The following is a 20342-nucleotide window of genomic DNA, read 5'->3' on the forward strand; positions in this document are numbered from 1 at the left end:
AGCAAGATCAAACTGCTTCCGGTATTCTTAATAATATATTATAATAGTCTATAATCAATTAAACACGGAGGCAAATATTATTATTATTTTGAATCATTTTTATTATTTATAATATTCTGAAAACCTACTGTCATGTTAATTCTTGATTTATTTATTTTTTAACATTTAAGCTACTGTAAACTAAAACATTCTTTAAATAATAGGCTCAGAAGAAAGGTAGGCTATTAGACCTGTGTCAGAAAATACTTCCCCCAGTTCACTGACATAATATTTTAGACAAAACATAGTGTGCATAGAGAAATTGTGTCATAATGCTGGTCATTTCACACTATCTTAGCAACATTCAGAAATTAGGTTTGGTTTTGACATGATACAATAATTATTTGTCAAGTAAACAGTCTCGTTGATCTGAAGAAGAACAAAGAACACTTAAAAAGAAGCAGACATACAATCCAGTGCTTTGCAATCCCAACAAAGCCAAGTATGGAAATATTCTTCATATTTTGGTTATTTTAAATAGTCTAAAACATCCCAACAAAAGACACTACTTAAAATTAAAAACATTTTTAATTGTTCAGTTATGTAAAATTGCCTTGAGATTGATTTGGCAAATCACTTTAAAAATGACAATAATTTCTTAATTACATCCTTTTGTCTTCACATGGGTGCAACATTAGCTAAATAAAGAGTCTTTGGCATCACAGATTTGTTCTCATTGTGACCGTCCCTGTGGAAAGTTGGTCATCTGGATGTTATCTCCTTGTAGTCCTGGATTGTAGTAACCAAATCCATCAAACTTCAGGTCTAGTGGCTCACTGTTATCCAGTCGGAGAACTTTGAAAGGATGATACAAAACAATTTAAATAACAGCATCAGAGTGGAAAAATTAATCTGCATATGTTCATAGAAGCCCTCACAGATATAGGCTATTCAAATGGATCTCGGTTCAATGTGATGCAAATAATGACAGGAGAGTTTTATATTACCTGGATCAGGTGACGTCTCTTCCACCAGTTTTCTGTGTGAAAAGTCTCTTCTGTTCCTTCGATTCAGGATGATAAATGCTGCCAAGGCAATGATCCCCACTACAATCCCAACAGCTAGGACTATAGCCCATGCCTGTCCTTTCCTGTTTTCAGTAGCATCTGTAACATCTGAGGATAAACCTGTAAAGACATATTTCATGTTTATTGTAACAAATACACTAATCTCTTTACCTAAAGATGCCCTCAATAAAAGAAATACTTGGCTAAATTATAGAACAGAGATAAAACAGCAGAATATCCTGCTTCCTGTTAATCCAATGTTGCTCAGAAATGAAAAATGGTATTGTGGTTGCCTTTAATATGTTCCTTGTTTAAAAAAAATGGGAACAGAATCAGACCAACACCATCGGTGGTCTTTCCAAATTAAAGAGTTTAACAATTGTTAAAACTAAAAGCCTTTTTTCTGCAATTTATTAAAATACTTCAAGAGGCCAAACACACAAAATCTATAATAATTCTGGATACGTAAATATAACCATTGTTGTTTCAAGTTTAGGATGCAGTTTGAACACAAATTGGTCAGAGTTACATGAAGAGATAATGGGATTTATTTGTTCTCCAGCAATGTCAGGTGTTCTGTGTCACATTGGTGCACACCTGACCCCGAAAGGAGCCCCTTCTAATATCAGCGGGGTGAACACCACTCTTATTGTTAGGGAAGGTGAGGTGTCAGTAACTAGACACTCTGGCCCAGAGCAGAGGACAAACAAAGCCCGAAACCCAATCCAACACAGAGGAACAGAAGCAAATATGGCTTTTATGACTGAATTGAGAAGCTGAGAATAAAGGTTGGCTTGAGGGATGAAATGAAAAGATTTGTGAACTACGGAAATGGAGAGAGAAAAGATGCTTATAAAAGGTCAAAACACTATCAGTGTCCCAGACTTGTAGTGTGCTTTGTATTTCCAGTTCAGCTAAAATATTTTTGTCTATCATTTTGTCATATACACTACTGGTCAGTAAGATGTTGTCGAAAGAAGTCTCCTATAAGGCTGCATTTATTTGATCAAAAATAAAAACAGTAAAGTGAAAACAGAAATATTGTAAAATATAATTAGAAAATTATTTTTAAAATGTGATTTTTAAACGTAGTGTAATTATGAATATCTCATGACACAATTGTTCGGCCATCAAATGAAGCTTACTCTTTGGTATAAACACTCTGATTATTAATGCTTGATTAATGTTGATTTGTGAGTCTAACCTCTTTCAGAATTATCTTTGTTGTCAAAAGATCCGGTTGGGTCTGCTCCTGTGTCCTCACTCTCTGGGGCAGGTGTAGTGGTGTCCTCAGGGATGGGAGGTGGAATCTCTGGTGTTGTTGTTCCGTATACTGGTGGTTCAGTTGGACTCACTGTAGTTTTGTACTGGATGCTCTCATCTTTTGTTGTGGTGGCCGGACTCTTAGTAGTGCTGTTGGTGGGCACATCATCTGAGGGCAAATATCCAGAACCCGATTCGTCAAGGCTGCTCTCTGTTGTGTTCGTCTCAGGTTTTGGACTGGTATATGTGTCATTAAGAGCAGATTGATTTGTGTGCTCCGGCTCTGGTGTGGTGGTATTTGTGGCTGTCTCCTCTGTATGTGTTTCACTGGAATCTGTTGAAGTATCTGAGGGGTCAGGACTAGAATTAAGTGCAATCATAGGAGGTGGCGTTGTAGCAATGGGTCCGCCAGAACTGGCTTCTTCTGTGTCATTATCCTTGTGATCAGGGATTTGATACAGTGTTGTGGAATTCTGCTTCTGTCCGTCTCCTTCAGTAAAAATAAATGAGCCAAATGATTCTCCTTTCTCTTCTGAACTTCCCTCTGATTTGGCTTTGGAATTCTCCGCACTTTCTCCTATTGAAACAGAAGGTTTCTCACTAGATGACTGTGTTTCGTTGATGTCCATAGCCGTATTATCTCTTTTCCATTCATCAGGTATCTGGGTGGACACTTGTTGGAATGTCTGAAGTATCAAGAGGAGTGTAAGTGTGATGCCCAGTGGCAAATTCATGTTGGGTTGTTCTACCTGCCAAAATAAGACATGTTACTTGTGTGTAGAGTGAATGTGCTTATCACAGAAAAAAATTTGGTCTCACTTAGGACAAACTCTCAAGACCAACATCCAAAAAAAAAAAGGGGCAAAAATATTCCACTATTTTAAATGTGACAAATGTTATATTACATAGACATCGTCACTATAAATGCTGGCAAAAGCCAAATGCTCACAATATTAATCAACATTTGGGAAATCCTAAGATGTCTCTCCTATATAAAATGAAAGTGTTCTTCAGTCTTTATTTCCCAGAAACCTCTGTTTAGCAGCCCTTTGTTCCACTCTCATGAGTCCTTTTCACTGAAGTGTATCTAAGCCCTCTTGATGCAAGTGTAATGTACACCATTCAACCATGTCACCGCATTGCAATAACATAATGTGAGCACACAATGTTCAGTATTCTTTGTATAGTATACAAATTTACATATACATTTTGAGTAAAATTATAGCAAAACAAAAAGGATAACGTGACTCTCACACAGATACTTGTATAAACATTTGAATAATATGTATTGATGCGTTATAGAAGTGGCATATAATGATAATGTCAGTAATTGATTTCTATATTTTGATTTTAATGTGTTGTTAAACAGACACACCTACACTTGTGACTGAGTAATTATTTCCATCACGTTGTGACTTCATAGCTATTCCTGTTTGGCCAGTTTATCTGCTATCATCCATGTATTGCCAAACACTAACAAAACTAAAAATAGAAGTGATAATGTTATGTTATTATATCTATTTAAGTTATTGTAACAATATAACATTTCCTTGTTCTTATTTTTATGGGCATTATATAAAGTATTCTTTATATCTTTATCATTATATTTTATGTTTGATTGGCAATATGAGGACAATATGAAAATCCCTCCCCCTAACCCCCTCGGCCAAAAAAAAAAAAAGATGTACATGTCATCTGGAGGAAAATATTTCATTAATTATCTTAGAATGTGCCAAAACAGGTTTCCCAGTAACTGAGTATGTGGCATCTCTTATGTTGAAGATCGAAACAGGATTAAAGAATAGTCAATAACGCAATGTACTGAGATAAAAGGTGTTAGGAACATGTGTTAATCTATAATATAATATACATTCCAGTTTTTTTTTTAAGGAATACATTATTGGTTCATTCATTATTGGATAGAAGTTCATCATCACATTCGGAAAAACTCATACTACAATATCTTTGCTTATGGTTTTCAGGTGTTAAACCTCTAGGTATGTGGTATCATCGGTCAAACATCCCAATGGTGATTTATTATTAGTTATTTAACCCTAATGATTTCCTTTAATCTGAATAGCCTTTATACCACTGACATCTAATACCTATTCTCCATTTTACACCAAACTAGGCCAGCCGAATGTGAAAGCAGTACAACTTTCCTCAATAGATTTCTATGGATTTAAAATGAAACGTGTACCTACCTGAGTGCTGCTTGCTGGGTTCGGGTGAGATGATCGAGGTTGAAATAGAATCGTCTGAGAGTTCAGAGACTGTGCATCCAGAGACAAGTGGCAAGGGGGAGGGATCTACCTCACTTGTGGCTATCAGGAAACTGGCCTTTCCTGAATTTTCACCTGTAAACCACACCTCTGCATCAAACTTCCTGGACACAAACAGACAAATAAAGCATTGATGTGCATCTGCTGTAACTAGGACTTAAGCTGAATGTCATTCTCCAGTCATACGTCAGTTATACACACCTCATCACTGTACACAGGTATATCCTGGATGTGGGTTTTGAAGACTTTGAGCAACTAAAACTCCCTGGAGGGAGGAGCACCTGACGCGCTGGGCCTCCGAGCATTCCTCCCATGCTCTGTGTCCATGGAAACACATAGGTTGCTCAGATCTGCTTTCATCCTTCCCATATCTTTGCAACAATATCCATGACAAAAGACACATGCTATTTTTACATGACCTTGTGCGTCATAAGGGTATCTTTTGTGGCAGTGGGGTCAAATAAATTCTGTATTTTTACAATGTCATACTGAGATGGTGAAACTTTTAGGCATGTATTTAGGAGTGATAGTAGGGGTTTGTTTTCAGTGCTTAATCTCGTGCCTGAATTTAGAGTACCTGTGGCTGGAATGAAAGTGGACAAACTGGCCAGATGATTTGTACTTCCCACATTTGCCCAGCAGAGGGTTTATTATAATTTCTTTCTGTCCTGAAGGGAGCGATTATATGATTGTTCTTTGATATATCAAATATCAAGAATAATGATGCTGTCTGAGCCATCTCAATTATGCGGATGCATGATCCTAATTGGATATTAGAACTGTACATAAACTTACAACTGAGTGACTCAGCTTTTATTGTTGGAGTTGCAGAGGAGGAATGCAACATTCACGCTGTACCCGCCACACCAGAGTCTCCAGCCATCATGGCCGCTACGCCAGAGTCTTCAGCGGTCATGGAAGCCACGCCAAAGTCTCCAGCCATCACGTCCGCTACATCAGAGTCTCCCGCCGTGACGACCATCATGCCAGAGTCTCCTGTTGTCACGGCCACCATGCCAGAACCTGTAACCATTATGATCGACATTCCGGACCTGAGGAAGCAGTTAGCATCCCCAGCCAGACAGTCCCAAGTCCGGTGGTCTCTTAGACTCTTCTACCATTGAGTGCATTTCCTGTGATGACGGGGACATCTTGTATGTGTGGGCCGCACAGACTTCTCCAGCTCCTCCTGAGGTGGCAGCGTCTGCTCATGAACTCTCTGTTCTGTGTCAGGGCAAGCATGAACTTCCTGCTTGCTCTGACACAACCATGGAGGTCACCCCTGAGTTTCCTGTCGGCCCTGACATGATCATGGTGGTCGCCAAGGAGGCCGCTATTAAAGACTCCTCTTACCTTGTCATGGACATTACTTCTGGATGTCCTGCCTGGCCTGTTATGGCCACGGAGGCCATTACTGAACTTTTTGCCTGTCTTGACAAGGCAAAGAAGCCAGATCCCAGAAGCCAACCCTAACCTTTCTGTGCCCTTTGTTACAGTTCTGCCTGCTCCACTGTGGTGGTCACCAGCTCCTCCTGCTCCACCATGGGGATCTTCAGTCCCATCTGCTCTGCTGTGGTGGTCTTCTGCTCCACTGCAGGGATCTTCAGTCCCATCTGCTTTGCTGTGGTGGTCATCTACCCCGCCGTGGTGGTCCTCAGCTCCACTGAAATGGTCTTCAGTCCCATCAGCTCCGCCCCGGCCACCTGCTCGGATGGCTCCAACCTGGCTTTCCGATCTGCCTCAGTCTCCAGTCATTCTCCCACCTCATGTGTCTGGCCCTCTGTCCCTCTCCCTGTTCCGCTTCTGTTCCACCTCCCTCCTGGACTCATGTATCCGTCTGTTAAGGAGCGTCTGTAATTCGTTACTCCCATGCTATGTGGGAAGTTCAACATCCGAAACATCTGAAGCGTGCTCCCTGAAAGCTGCGTCTCAGACAGCGCAAAAATACTAAGTTGAACTCTCTTTCATGCCTTCCTGTGCTTGAACGGACAAATTCACACAAAATTATGTCAAAAAATACCCATCTCAGTGAGTATCCTAGTAAACATAGTCGGTTATGTCTTCAGTTGGGTAAGAAAATGCATGATCCATGCGTGCATTCGGTCTTATGCCGAGTTCACACTACATGATTTTAGGCCTGATTTTCACTCGGTGACAGATTTTTGCAAAGTCGCCGACAAATGCCCGAAATCAGAGGCAAATCGGTGCTCGTTCACATGAATGACAATCACGCAGTGTGAATTATCAAAGATGCGATCTGAGAGAATCGACAATGCATCGCCGACTGAATACCACGGAGCAGCAGCGAAAAGCCACAGGGAGCTCCTGTGTCTGCTGGGTCTCCTCTGGAACCACCTGTGCCTGCCAGGTCCCAAAAAAGAGGAAGACTCAGGATCCCTAAGCATCTGATTAAACATCTACTAGAGGCCTCTTTTGAACAGGGAGCACCTGTGCCTGTGATGTTTACATGGGTTGTAACTTGTGGCGAGATATTGCTCAAAACCGCGCATGCGTCGAATGCCTGTGTATGTGTACAAGTCAAATGAAGTATACTTTCCAAGGCTATGCGTTTGACTGTACGCGTACACTATAGCGTTCGCGTAAAAAAAATGAACCAATGGCTAAATTTGCTATTTATGTAGCATTTTCATACTTATTTTTATATATTTGTAAATATTTGTAAATGTACATATTTTATATGAATGTATGTACAATAAACAATCAAATGTATACTGTGTATTTATTTATTTATCAAGGACAACACACAGTATTTAACAATGATGTTATATAAATGGGCCACTTTAAGTCAAACAGATCATTTTCATCTGCTGTCCCTGGGCTGATTAAAAAGATGCTGTACACTAATCCAAAGGATAACAATGTAACAGCATATTTCCTATTCCTATTATCGTAAGACTTTTTCTACTTCACTTCTATTGTATTAAAAAAATTGATATTTGATATATGGATTTGATATTTGCTATGCCTATAATTTAAATACAATGCACCAAAAAGTTAAACTTTGAATCTCTAAGTATCTATAAATATTTATTTCGGTTACACTTTATTTTACAGTACATGTAGGCCTACTTACAGTGTACTTACCCAAGAAAGTTCTGGTAATATAAGGTAACTACATGGGTTAAGGTTAGGTTTAGGGGTAGGTTCAGGTTATAACCCAGTTATAGTAATTGCTATTATAAGTACAGTTTGTACATGCTACCTTTATTTCTATAAATTATGCTATATTTATATTTCCCATACACATTTATTATTAATATTGATATTAGTTTGTTATTAGTGTGTTTATAGGTTATAGATTAATATTATCACAGTTAGGCTATCTGAAAATGTCTTGGGGAACTGTATGTAAATATCAAATCAATGCTGTGTTAAAGGACAGTGTTGAATTACTGAATAAGAAATATGAATTATAAACTAAGAAAAAAAATCCTATCCTACGTATCAAATCTCTCTAGCATTGCAATTTATCATCCCGTGGGTCCAGTTCAGGTCAAACTGAATATAACAGATACTCTTGTAGTGTCATTATGACGCTCTGTGGGTAGATGTCTTGCGGTCAACTGCCGCAAGATGGCGACAGAGAACATCGTGTACTTGCTTTCAGAATGAAGCGGCGGGGAATGTTGACAAACTTGAAAGTTTCAGCCGCGGGCTTTTATGGAATCATCCCCTTCCTCATGGTTGTAGTGAACAAGAGCGTCCTCCTGACCAATTACAGATAAGAAGACTTTTTACTGGAGCAGTGCTGGGCGGTAAAATTCTGGTGGTGCCTTTATATATGTTTATAGTTGCTTATTTTACTGTCAGGAGTACATAGAATATAAATAAGTATGTCATATACTAAAGGTTTTGATTACTATTGGATTTGCATGGCCCTACAAAATGACAAAATATATAAAGGAATCACAAAGCGTGAAAAATTTGCAGAATGTACGTTAGGCCTAAACAATGTTGGACATTGCTGGAGTAGTTACTGATTACATGTAATCTGGATTGCGTAATCAGATTTAAAAAATAAGTACTTGTAATTAGATACTTTTTTATTGATTACATGTTGTTCTTACAATGACAGTAAATTATTTCATAATTCATTGATTGATTTATTTATTTTTTTTTTTCATCTTTTCATAATCAGACGATACCAGTGTGATATTACCAACAGGCCAACATAACTTAAACCGTTCTACACCGGCTTGATCATCTTAGCTGATTTTAACTTGTTCAAACTTGTTTCCCAGCCTGGTTAAGCTGGACCCTATAGCCTGACCTGCTGAAAAGGGACCAAAACCCTTCTTAAACCAACCAAACAACATCTGCATGAGCAGGCAGAGAGACCAGCTAAAACCACCAAACCAGATATTTTAAGATATTTTTTAGCATGAGCTGACTAATTAAAATCATCTTTCCCACATTGAAATGCTTATTAGTAACTATCCCTTTAACCGAAATACAAAATAAATCAGTGAAAATAATGTTGCAATATTTCTGATCGTTACAGTCTTGATGTATTTTTGTCAAAATTAAGATGCTGAATTTGTCCCAAGTTAAAGTATCAATTCCAGTTGTTATATTACACATATCGATCATCACGCAATTAGAAATATTATTGAAGTTATTAATAAACTGTTACGGTTAAATAATCATGACAGAAGAAGAAACCTGGCAGTGTTTCTCAATGTGGGCTGTTTTCAATTAGAAACTTTCTTTTAGAGGGAGTAACTGACATCACATTTACTTTATTTGCTTTCTTGACCCTTTAAATGAGGCAGCGTCTTCCAAGCCTTTTCAATTTAACACTTTGGGCATTGGAAAATGTTGTTTGCAGAAGGTTCCTATTCTAATGAATAAAATGAAATTGAGCCATAAACTGCCCCTGGAGAACAAAAGCCTGATGCCCACAGGCCAGACTATTAAACTACGGGGGCTTTACATCATAAAGCTGCAGCACACTGTAGTTGTCAAGCTCTGCCTTCACAGAAAACACTGTATTTATGGATAACTGAATAAAACAGAATAAAATATAAATTGATCATTGCCATGACAGCATGGTCAAATGCTTATCCAAGGAAACGGTTACACCAACGAAAGCATAGAAGTTTTGTTTTTTTACAGTTTATTTGGGGCCTCTTGCAATTTAAGACCTCATGGGGGAGCAGTGAACTGTATTTGACTGGAGGAACCTGATGGATGGTGAGGTAACAGACTTATGCAGTGACAGCGTCAAATGTAAATGATTACAATACTGCATGAAATATGATTAGCAGCTGGACGCTGAGAAATCATGAACATCATGTCCTTGAGTGACGCTTTATTATACTGGGAGAAGCAAGCCAAACAATTTTGAGCTCAACAAAGCCAGATCATTCCCTTAAGGTTTTTAATGTTTTACCAGAAGTTTTACTCAAACATTTTATGGTATTTACGGAAGCCAAAAGAAGATGTTTTAAATAATACTTTTAGATAAAGCGGTATTTCTTGAGCATTGGTAGGCCAGAATATGTTTTAATATATTTTTGGCTTTAGATAAGAATGAATGTTGATGTCAGTAGACCAACCAAACAGTCTCATTAATTTGTAACTTTCTTTTTGCGACACTGTCTTGGTTTCAGACAGTGAATGGAGTGTTTAATGTTAGTATCATCTCTTATACCAGCCAAACGGTAATGAACTGAACAATTACAGTAATAAACCTCTGCAGGCAAGCTGATGCAATAAACTTTTTCAGAAGGTTTGGAGCAGTGTTATTTTAGTAGCTTATTTGCTATTTGATTTTAATTCAATTAATGAAAATGATGTTCCCTCTTCCCAACCCTGTAATGACTTTCTTCTTCTATGCAACACAAGATAGTTTTGACACTAGTATGTTCCATATAATGAAAGCAGATGTACACCAACACCCATTTAAAAAAACAAAAAACATGAAGATTTTAAAAAATAATACAAATTAGATAATTATTCCCTAAAAAACCATGTAACATGGTCACCAATCATGTGCATGTTTGATATTTCCTACAACCGCATAATTACGATTGTGATGTTGCTTTTATACAACAGTTCAATAAACAAGATGGTAATATTGGGTAACTTACATTTTAGACACAATGTTGCCAGTCATTTTGTCTGTTTTTGCATCGACAATGATAACAGTTTCAGACAATGCCATGTCTCTGAGCAACACAACCAGTGTTTCCTTCATAAATGAATCAGCGTATTTTGAACAAATTGGTTAAGTGAATGATTCACTCATGAACACTGTCACCTACTGGTGCAACGATGTGGCGTAACACCGTGTCTACACCCGACGCGAGCAGTGCAACAGGATGCGTGAAAAGACACCCAATCAGTGATATTGTCTACACTGGATGTGGTGCGGCGCGACACATCAAATTCCCGACAGTAAACGGATTCCCCGCTCTATTTCTGATGTAGTCCAAGTGCTTTGCAACAGCCGGTTTGTCGCATTCAGTGTAGACACCTTTTAGCAGTTGTGGCACGGCGCAATGCGACAATGATCACGCCTGGTGTAGATATGGTGTACATGTTTTTAATAACTCCTTTTGTGTTCCTTGGTCATAACATTTTTGAAAGATGTCACATAAGGGTGAATAAATTGTCAGATTTTTTTTTTTTTTAAATTTTTGGTGCGAATATCTATATAAATGAGCATATTCAGAAAATTAAAAAAGAATTGTAATTCTCCACCTAAATTAAATTATGGGAACCTATAGTATGTTTTAAATATTTTCAAAACCTTAGTTAACCTGCAAACTGTGTAAATCTCAAAGGGAATAAAATACACTTTCTGTTGCCCAACATATGATTAAAGAGAACAGATGTACAATGATATATAAAGGTGTGTTACAGCTGGAATCTTCTTGGGCAACCATTAGAAGCCAAACAAAACTAGACCACAAACTTTTCCTTCTCCCCTCCCCTCTCTCTCGTACAGGTTTTTTTCTCCCCACTTTTTTCAACCTTTTCAGCAGCTGCTTTTCCGTTTATCACACTATTACATAAACCCTGGAAAAATGTGGGAGTGGAGCTTAACTTCCCAGTCAAAGATCATCTTAGATACAGGATTATAATGATTAATAGCAATATATCTGGTACAAAGTAAGAGGTTTTCTTTCCCTGTAGACATTTTGAGCATCAAAGAACATCACAGATGTTTAAAGATCAGATAATTTCTTCTGATAATATTGCTTGTGCATTTGGGCTAATTAACTACTGAAGGCTCTCTTTTTTACAGTTAAATTGAATAGATACAGCACTGACCTACATAACCGCCACCAGGTACAAATAATTCAACAACAACTTTTGATTTGCAGTTCTGGCAGCGATCTTAACCTTAGTTATGGTGAACACATGGAGATGGTTTTAGAACAGTCTTTGCTAGAACAAAACAAATTGTGCAAACACTTAAGGGCATCTGGTGAGTGACTCAGAATTAGATCAGGGCTTAGAGCTACTCTTTTCCTGCTGACAATGAGAATCGTTCACCTCCTGGGCATATGTGACTGCAGAGCACAGAGAGATAGAAAGAGAGAACAGAAATGGGCAAAGAAAAGTGAGGGATAGTGAGAATCCAGCACTAAAATGCTTCCAGATTTGGAGGAAAGACAGAGAGAGATAATAAGAGAGAGACTTTCCTCAGACATGAGCTCAGCATCCTGCTTCACTGATGTTTCACTGCTGATTGATGCCCTGAGGAGGCCAGAAAGTGGCCTGTTGAAAGACTTGAAGAAGAAAACTTGGAGATCGACTGCAGCTTGGATGTAGGGAATGTGAGATAAAACACTTTTTTTTTTTGGGAGATTTTTGACTGGCGATCTAACCCTTTATCCATAAAAAAAATCTCAAAAACTAGGTCACTTGGACACATTTTTTGTTTTCAGCTGGATTCTATTAATTACAGAATCCATACAGAATCCACACACGCAAACCATAAAGTAACATAAAACTTGATATTACACTAATCTATGACAATTATTTAAAATGATGGATTATTCAAACAGTTTAAATGATGGTGATATATCATAGTGCTCACAACACACGGATGTATATGAGCACATTCATGAAAAGATGCATCTGGAGAATTGGAATACTCGCAGATTTTGTAATTCACAATGGGTTTTAAATGCTGGGCTGGAAAATCTTTTTTCATTTTTATTTCATTCAACCCTTCATCCATCATTCTGTCTCACCGTCCTGAATCGCATCCTTTTAGTGCAGAATGTATATGAGGACTATGCAAATGTCATTAGTAAGATGTGATACATAGTTAGACTACAGTATACTACTGATTTTCCTCCACTATATAGATTCATATATTGAACTTATATATTATCTATAGATCTGTCAGCTCTTTTCAGTCAGCACTTTTGCACTGTTTGAACAAATGGTTTGGAAGTGCAAAAATTGTTGTTGGCTTTTGTAGCAATGCACTAACAAAAACACTTTTTCTGCTCCAACAATCATGGATTGTTCCTACAAACTATAAAATACAATAGTGACAAGTCTGATCCCTGAGAGAGTTTTATTTTTAGTTTATGGTAATAGGCACAAGACTCACAGCCATCTGTTGTAAGGGTTTCTGTCCTACTTTTATAACTGTTCTCAATAAATGGCCTATGAAATATTTCTGTAGCCTAAAGTTTGTTATTGACCAGAGAGTACAACGGTGGATTTATGTATTTATTTTTAGCATAGACAATATAATTCATTATAAATTTGCTAGCAATGTCATTATATATGCTAGCATGTGCAAAGCACCTTGAAGTGTTTTTTAAAATTAAATACAGTGGCAAAAACACAGGGCTATAAATTAAAATGAAAACAAACTCAATGTCAGCTGTATTTTATCAAATGTGACAGATATTTTTAAAAGCCCAGTATGACCTTGGCACTTTCCCTCTCAATCCTTTTGGGAGGAATGTGGAGTTTAATTATAAAAACTCAGCTTGGTTGAGTTCAGCACTATCATCCATCCATCCATCGAACTTAATATGACATTTCTTTTTCTAAGTCTTTTTTTCCTGCAACAATCTCACATTGACATCTAAAGCTGTTCATTCCACAATACACTAGACCTAAGAACTTAGTTCCTGAGAACTTAATCGACTAGCTCTAGACTAACATTGTGTAAATGTTAGCCGTTTTTCATCAGCTTCCTATGCTGGGAATATGGCTATTTTCGGTCACAGTGTGGTAGGACATGGTGTGGCGTGATTTGCTTGACTCTGGCAGTGTCTTGGGCACAATGAGGGCATTTATAGACCTCAGACGTAGTGAGACAGAACTGCTTCTGCGGCAGCGTTCCTGGCAGATGCACGGAGGTTTAACACTACCGCAGCTATTCCTGTTGAGCACGCTCCAACCATTACTGCACCAGAGAAAGCCCAGTGTAGGTCCACTGTTGGCCTAGCGTGGGTCTATTCCAACTGCTTCAGTGCTCCCAACACTTACTGCATATGGAAAGCATGCATGATCCTCCTCCCTGTGTTAAATAAGGACCTAGATGCTCTAAGCATTTCCACTGTTTGAATATTTTGCACACCTTAGGAGTGTGCTGCAACACTCTGTTATAATGAAAACTGAAGCGTGTTTATGTATGTGTTCTCTGACTCTCCTTCTCTAGCCTTTATACTGCTTTTATGTATGATGGTGTTTAACAGGCGTTGGAAAGACCAACGGTTCTGTGTGCCCATGCCAGTTAAAATGGACTTCCATTATTTCATAACTGCCTCTTTTAAACACTTTGTAATGCTGACATCACTGTTCTGGTCAGCAGGAGATCCTTGACTGGATCCAGAATGACTCAAAACTTATAACCCTCTTAAAGTTGTGATACATTAAATGGCCTTTCACCAAAACTCTGCTTAAAGCATAAGCTCTGATATATTCTGTGTGAAGTAGCACAAAATATTTTCAATGTGTCATGATGTCGGAGTGATTTATACTATCTGTTACAACACTTTTCGAAATTAGCCCACGCATTTCACGCATTCCTGCTACATAACATTTACACAATGTTTATCTTTTAGGAATCTTTTCAATATAACAAATTAGTTTTCCTGGCAAAACCAATGAATACTGATACAATGAATACTGATACAATGAATACTGATACTACAGCAATCCTTTATTATCATTGTGGGTTAGTTTTCACATCCTTTATCCTTTCTCAAACATTTGTCTTTGGCACTCTCTCTCTCTCTTTCTCTCTCTCTCTGTGTGTGTGTACCTGGTAAACCCTATTCATTATGTCCCAACAAGTATAGTAATACCAATAATTTTTGACTGTGTTGGGACATTTTTTGGTCCCCATGAGGAAAACGGCTTATAAATTATACTAAATTATTATTTTTCTGTAAAGGGTAGGTTTAGGGGTTGGTTTATAAAATGTTATGCCTAGTTATGCCTAATGTCTTCATAATGATATAGGAATAGTGTGTGTGAAGCTTATAGAAAAATTTTGTCAATTTTATTTAAGTAAATTACATGTTAATGGATTTGATACATGTAATAAAAAAAAAAAACAAACACAAAAAAATGTATTCTCTCTTTTACACATGATCATATTGGTAAAATATGAAATATTAAAATGTATTCAGTATTCCTTATAGGAGAGCAGCATACAACATACAGAGTGCAAATCAATGTAGTCTGTAATTGCCATGTGGACATTGGCCACAGTATTTATGAATGGGGAAATTTAATTTAAAGGGTAGGTAACACACACAATTTCTACCAATCTCATGTTAATCTTGAGTACCTATAGAGAAGTATTGCATCCGTCATATCTCCGAAAAGTCTTTAGTTTTATCATATTTATAAAAGATAGATACGCTGTACCGAGTCTTTCCAAAAAAAGCCGAACTCCTGGAGGCATGCCTGCCGTGAGCAGAGCTGAAGAGTCACGAGCGCGCGGCTTTTACGTAGAGATTGTCTGCAAGCTGCAACATCATTATAAAAAAGGGGACTGAAAACGTTCATGTTGTTTACATTTTATGCACTTGTGCACCGATTGCCAACAAAACACAGACATCTGATGCAGCTTATCAAACAAACATACATGCACAACTCCGTTGCTGCCCCGGAAAAACAAACTTCATCCACTGTTCCCTTAAAGGTCCCCATTATGCCCATTTTTTAAGATGTAATTTAAGTCTCAGGTGTCCCCAGAATGTGTCTGTGAAGTTTCAGCTTAAAATACCTCACAGATTATTTATAAATCCATGTTGTAAATACTCATTTCTGACTACAGTCAAGAACAGGCTGTTTTCGCGCATGTGCCTTTAAATGCAAATGAGCTGCTGTGCCCCGCCCCCTCTCTACGATCACTGTGCCTGCCTCAATCGGATTCTCTGCCAAATACAAACAAGACATCTGCTTGGTTTTTATTATCATCTATATCACGAACACTCTCACGGATAACACAGTCTTTCATCATTAAAGTTTATTATTTCCATGCGTTTTAAAGCTATATCAGTTTAAACATCTAATGGATCGTTTTCTGAGCGCACTTGTCTGAAGCACACACACACACAGACAGCTGTCAGACGTCAAGTCTCCTGAGTAACTTCTTTTTCACATTTTTTGTTTTGTTTAAACTGTTACATACACACAAGGTTCTGTCAAAAACACACAGTTCACATAAACACAGTCAGTTATGTCTGTGAACGTAAATAGCAGGCAACGTTACAGAAATCGTATGTGTATATTAGATCTGTGGTGCATTCCCTTCAAAAATAAAACTAATCCACTGCGTTCAGCGGCTCAGATGTCAGTAAATGAAGACTGTTATGTTCACTCTTACATCCAACAACAAAACATCTCAATTGCATACCAGACATTTTTGTCGCTACAGCTGCTCGAGCGCGGAGAAAATGGCGGACAGCGTACAACTCGTCGAGGGCGGAAACTATGGTAATACAGGACTGTCAGTCAGTGGGCGTGGGCGGGGCATGAGGAATGTGACGTCACATTACTCAGAGAATCAAAACGGCTTGTCTAATGAGACTGCTTTGGTTTAATGGGGATTTAAAAAAAAAAAAAAGGAGTGGGTGGATTCTCATCAAGATATCAAACGGTATAAAGTATCATGTAGGAATGGGGCAAATTTCATAATTTAAGAATTGACTTTCATGTTATGATGAAGATGAAAACAGAAAACAGAAGGCTATATACACAAGATGGACTAAATATGAAACAGGTGTGAACTAATCACTGAAACAATGAATCACCATGACAACAAATGAACACAAACTAGAAATCTGTATTTATATCCGAATGCGTGTGATGCTGACGCAGAAGCCGGCCAACAATGAGCCGTTGTTCTGACTAGGGTGAGCACCCATCCCGCTTAGCGTTGTATTGCACAGCATTTTCACCCTTTGTCCCGCACGTCGCATATTGAGAAAATGTCCTGCATTTTCATCAGTCTGTTGGTTTTTAATTATCATATTAAGAAAACGTGCATGCGTTCTTTTGCCTTTTTAAGAAAGCATTTTATTTATTCTTTTTGCGGTGTAGTTTTTCACCTATATTTAACAGCACTTCATCAGAAGTAACATCCCGCCTTACACAAATACAACAGCTGTTTTTTAAAATCCTATCCAATGGTTGAAAAGAAAGGAGTAAACACGGTCACTAGTATGTTGTGACAGCTGTCAATCAAAATGTGGAGTGGTGATTCATTCCATGTGTTCCCCGTCAGAAAACAAATGGATAATTCTGTAAATTAAAATTTTACAAGGCGGCATAATGGTAACAAATATGACGTTAGGCGTCACAGCACATGCGAATCACACAAGAAAAGGGAACAACAGAATCAACTTGTTGCCTGCTGTGGTTGTTTTAATTTACATCTATTCTAAAAATATGAAAGTTTTTGGTTTAATATATTCTTAATATATAAGACTGTCAATGAACTAATTTCATGTTGTTTTATATTTTATTTGTTCATTATTTATTTTGTTGGATTTTAGTTGGACTTGGTCAGAACTGTTTCAAAAATAGTTATCTGCATGATGCCTGCTGCCTTTGGGCTCAGTGATGGTGAATTTAAATGACATGTAAAATAAAGACATGTTATGTTACAATGTGATGTAATGGTGTTTTCTGGAAGGGACTAAAGAACAAAGTATTTTTATCAGCTGAAAGGCAGAATACAAATGTTTTTATTAAGTTAGATAGACATTATACAGTTTCAGGTTATGTTTTAGTGTTGGTAACAAGTCCCACATTGTCCCACACAAACTTAGTAATCGTCCCACATTAAATGAATGTAATTATATCTTGATTAATGTTTATGTCTACATGGGGATCCTTTTCAGGACGGATTCAGCATTCCAGGTTGGACTTTTGGTTGATAACTAGTAATCTTCTTTCTTCCTCATTTGACTGTAATATTTCTCCTTCAGTTTTAACTGATCACAGTGCCATATCACTCTCTCTTAGAAGCAATGACAGTTCACCGTCTACCAGAACTCATTGGAAATTTAATAATAATCTACTCAAATGTGAATCCTTTTGTAATTCTATTTTGATAATGATTAATAATGTTAAAACTATGTCTGAATTATCCTCAATTGGCAAATGGGAATGGGTCAAATTTAGTATTAAAAGATTGGCAATTAAAGAAGGGAAACAAATTACAAATGCTAGAAAATTTAGGCAAATAAAACACGCACAGACAAATCCAAATTAAACCCTGTGGCTCGTGACGACACATTGATGTCCTAAGACATGAAACGATCAGTTTGTGCGAGAAACCGAACAGTATTTGTATAATTTTTTACCTCTTAAACACCACTATGTCCAACTGCCTTGCGCATCCGGTTGGTGAGGTCTGAAAATGCGTTCTGATGACGGAAGTGATCTCTTGCGCTTATACTTCAATGAGTGCGAGAGATCACTTCCGTTGTCAGAGTGCATTCAGACCTCACCAACCGGATGTGCAAGGCAGTTGGACATAGTGGTGTTTTAGAGGTAAAAAATTATACAAATACTGTTTGGTTTTTCACACAAACTGATCGTTTCATGTTTTAGGACATCAATGTGTCGTCACGAGCCGCAGGGTTTAATTTGGATTTGTCTGTGCAGGTTTTTTTGACTCTTATAGATGGAGTTACCATTGACATGCATTATATGACTGACAGACCACAATGGTTGGAGTTAAAAATCATCATTTGTGTTCTACTGAAGAAACAAAGTCTCCTACATCTTGGATGCCCTGGGGGTAAGCAGATAAACATCAAATTTTCATTTTTGGATGAACTATCCCTTTAATATTAATAATAATATAAGTGAAGAGAAAACAGTGATTGATGATTACATCTACTCCTTCTGTAATGAGTTATATAAATCTAGATTTACAGAGAGAGATTGTGATCTCTTCTTTTCCTCCTTAAAAGATAAAGTTCCTACTATAGACTCTGATTTTAGAAATAGGATGGAAGCTGACATTGAGATTCCAGAATTAGACATTGTTATTAAACAGATGTCTAATGGAAAGTCCCCAGGTATTGATGGCATCACAGTAGAACTATATAAACATTTTTGGCCCGAAATAAGAATTTTAGTTTTCAAAGCATTAAAAGAATGTGTAGATAAAGCTGAATTATCACCATCAATGAAGCATGGTTTAATTATTCTGGTTCCGAAGTCGAACAAAGATAAATTATTTTTAGACAACTGGAGACCAATAATTCTTTTATGTAATGATTTCAAATTACTCTCTCATGTTTTTGCAAATAGACTTAAAGGGATAGTTCACCCAAAAATGAAAATTCTGTAATCATTTACTCACCCTCAGGTTGTTCCAAACCTGTATACATTTTTTTGTTATGTTGAACACAAAGGAAGATATTTTAAAGAATGTAGGAAACTGAACAGTTCTGGGGCACCATTGACTTCCATAGTATTTTTTTTACTACTATGGAAGTCAATGGTGCCCCAAAGCGACCTGGTTACAAACTTTCTTCAAAATATCTTCCTTTGTGTTCAACAGAACAAAGAAATTTTTACAGGTTTGGAACAACTTGAGGGTGAGTAAATGATGACAGAATTTTCATTTTTGGGTGAACTATCCCTTTAAAAAAGGTATTGGCGAAATGATCAGTGAAACACAATCAGTTTTTATTAAAGGGAGAGGTATTCACAGTCATATTAGATTAGTTATTGATATGCTTGATTATAACTATTTAATTCCTCAGACAAGCTTACTTTTATTTCTAGGCGTTTGATACCCTCAAACACTCTTTCTTGTTTAAATCATTAGAAATTTTTGGCTTTGGGCCTATGTTTTGTAGAGTAATTTCCATGTTTTACAATGATATTTTTAGTAGTGTTTCCCTTAACGTTGGTTCATCACCCAGAATCCAAATCAAACGAGGAATCTGTCAGGGATGCCCTGTTTCACCATTACTTTTTAATATTGCTGTTGAATTAATGTCTTTATTCATAAAAACTTTTGGGACAATATTGGCATAAACATTCTTGGTAGGACCTTTACTATAAGCCAATTTGCAGATGACACTCTTTTATTTCTTAAAAATAAAGAGGTGCTTCCATTAGTTATTGATAAAATTTCTGTCTTCTCAAAGGCATCAGGTCTGACCCTAAACTTTAAAAAATTTGAATTAATGGCTATCCATAACTGTGACTTAGAAAATATAGAGGGCATTCCAGTGAAAAATGAGGTTAAGTATTTAGGGGTTATGAT

General features: G+C 37.3%; 1 protein-coding gene across 1 annotated transcript; it reads right to left on the bottom strand.

The window, feature by feature from the left end:
* Positions 1-77: 77 nt before the first annotated feature.
* Positions 78-4936, bottom strand: muc15 (mucin 15, cell surface associated). Its single transcript, XM_051899705.1, has 5 exons — positions 4793-4936; positions 4510-4695; positions 2251-3054; positions 987-1166; positions 78-834 (listed from the first exon to the last, which is right to left on the bottom strand). Exons 3-5 carry the CDS (start codon positions 3041-3043, stop codon positions 713-715), a joined length of 1095 nt encoding a protein of 364 aa, XP_051755665.1. The 5' UTR covers positions 3044-3054; positions 4510-4695; positions 4793-4936; the 3' UTR covers positions 78-712.
* Positions 4937-20342: the final 15406 nt, after the last annotated feature.

This window comes from Ctenopharyngodon idella, chromosome 7, assembly GCF_019924925.1.
Source record: "Ctenopharyngodon idella isolate HZGC_01 chromosome 7, HZGC01, whole genome shotgun sequence".
Classification (NCBI taxonomy): Eukaryota; Metazoa; Chordata; class Actinopteri; order Cypriniformes; family Xenocyprididae; genus Ctenopharyngodon; species Ctenopharyngodon idella.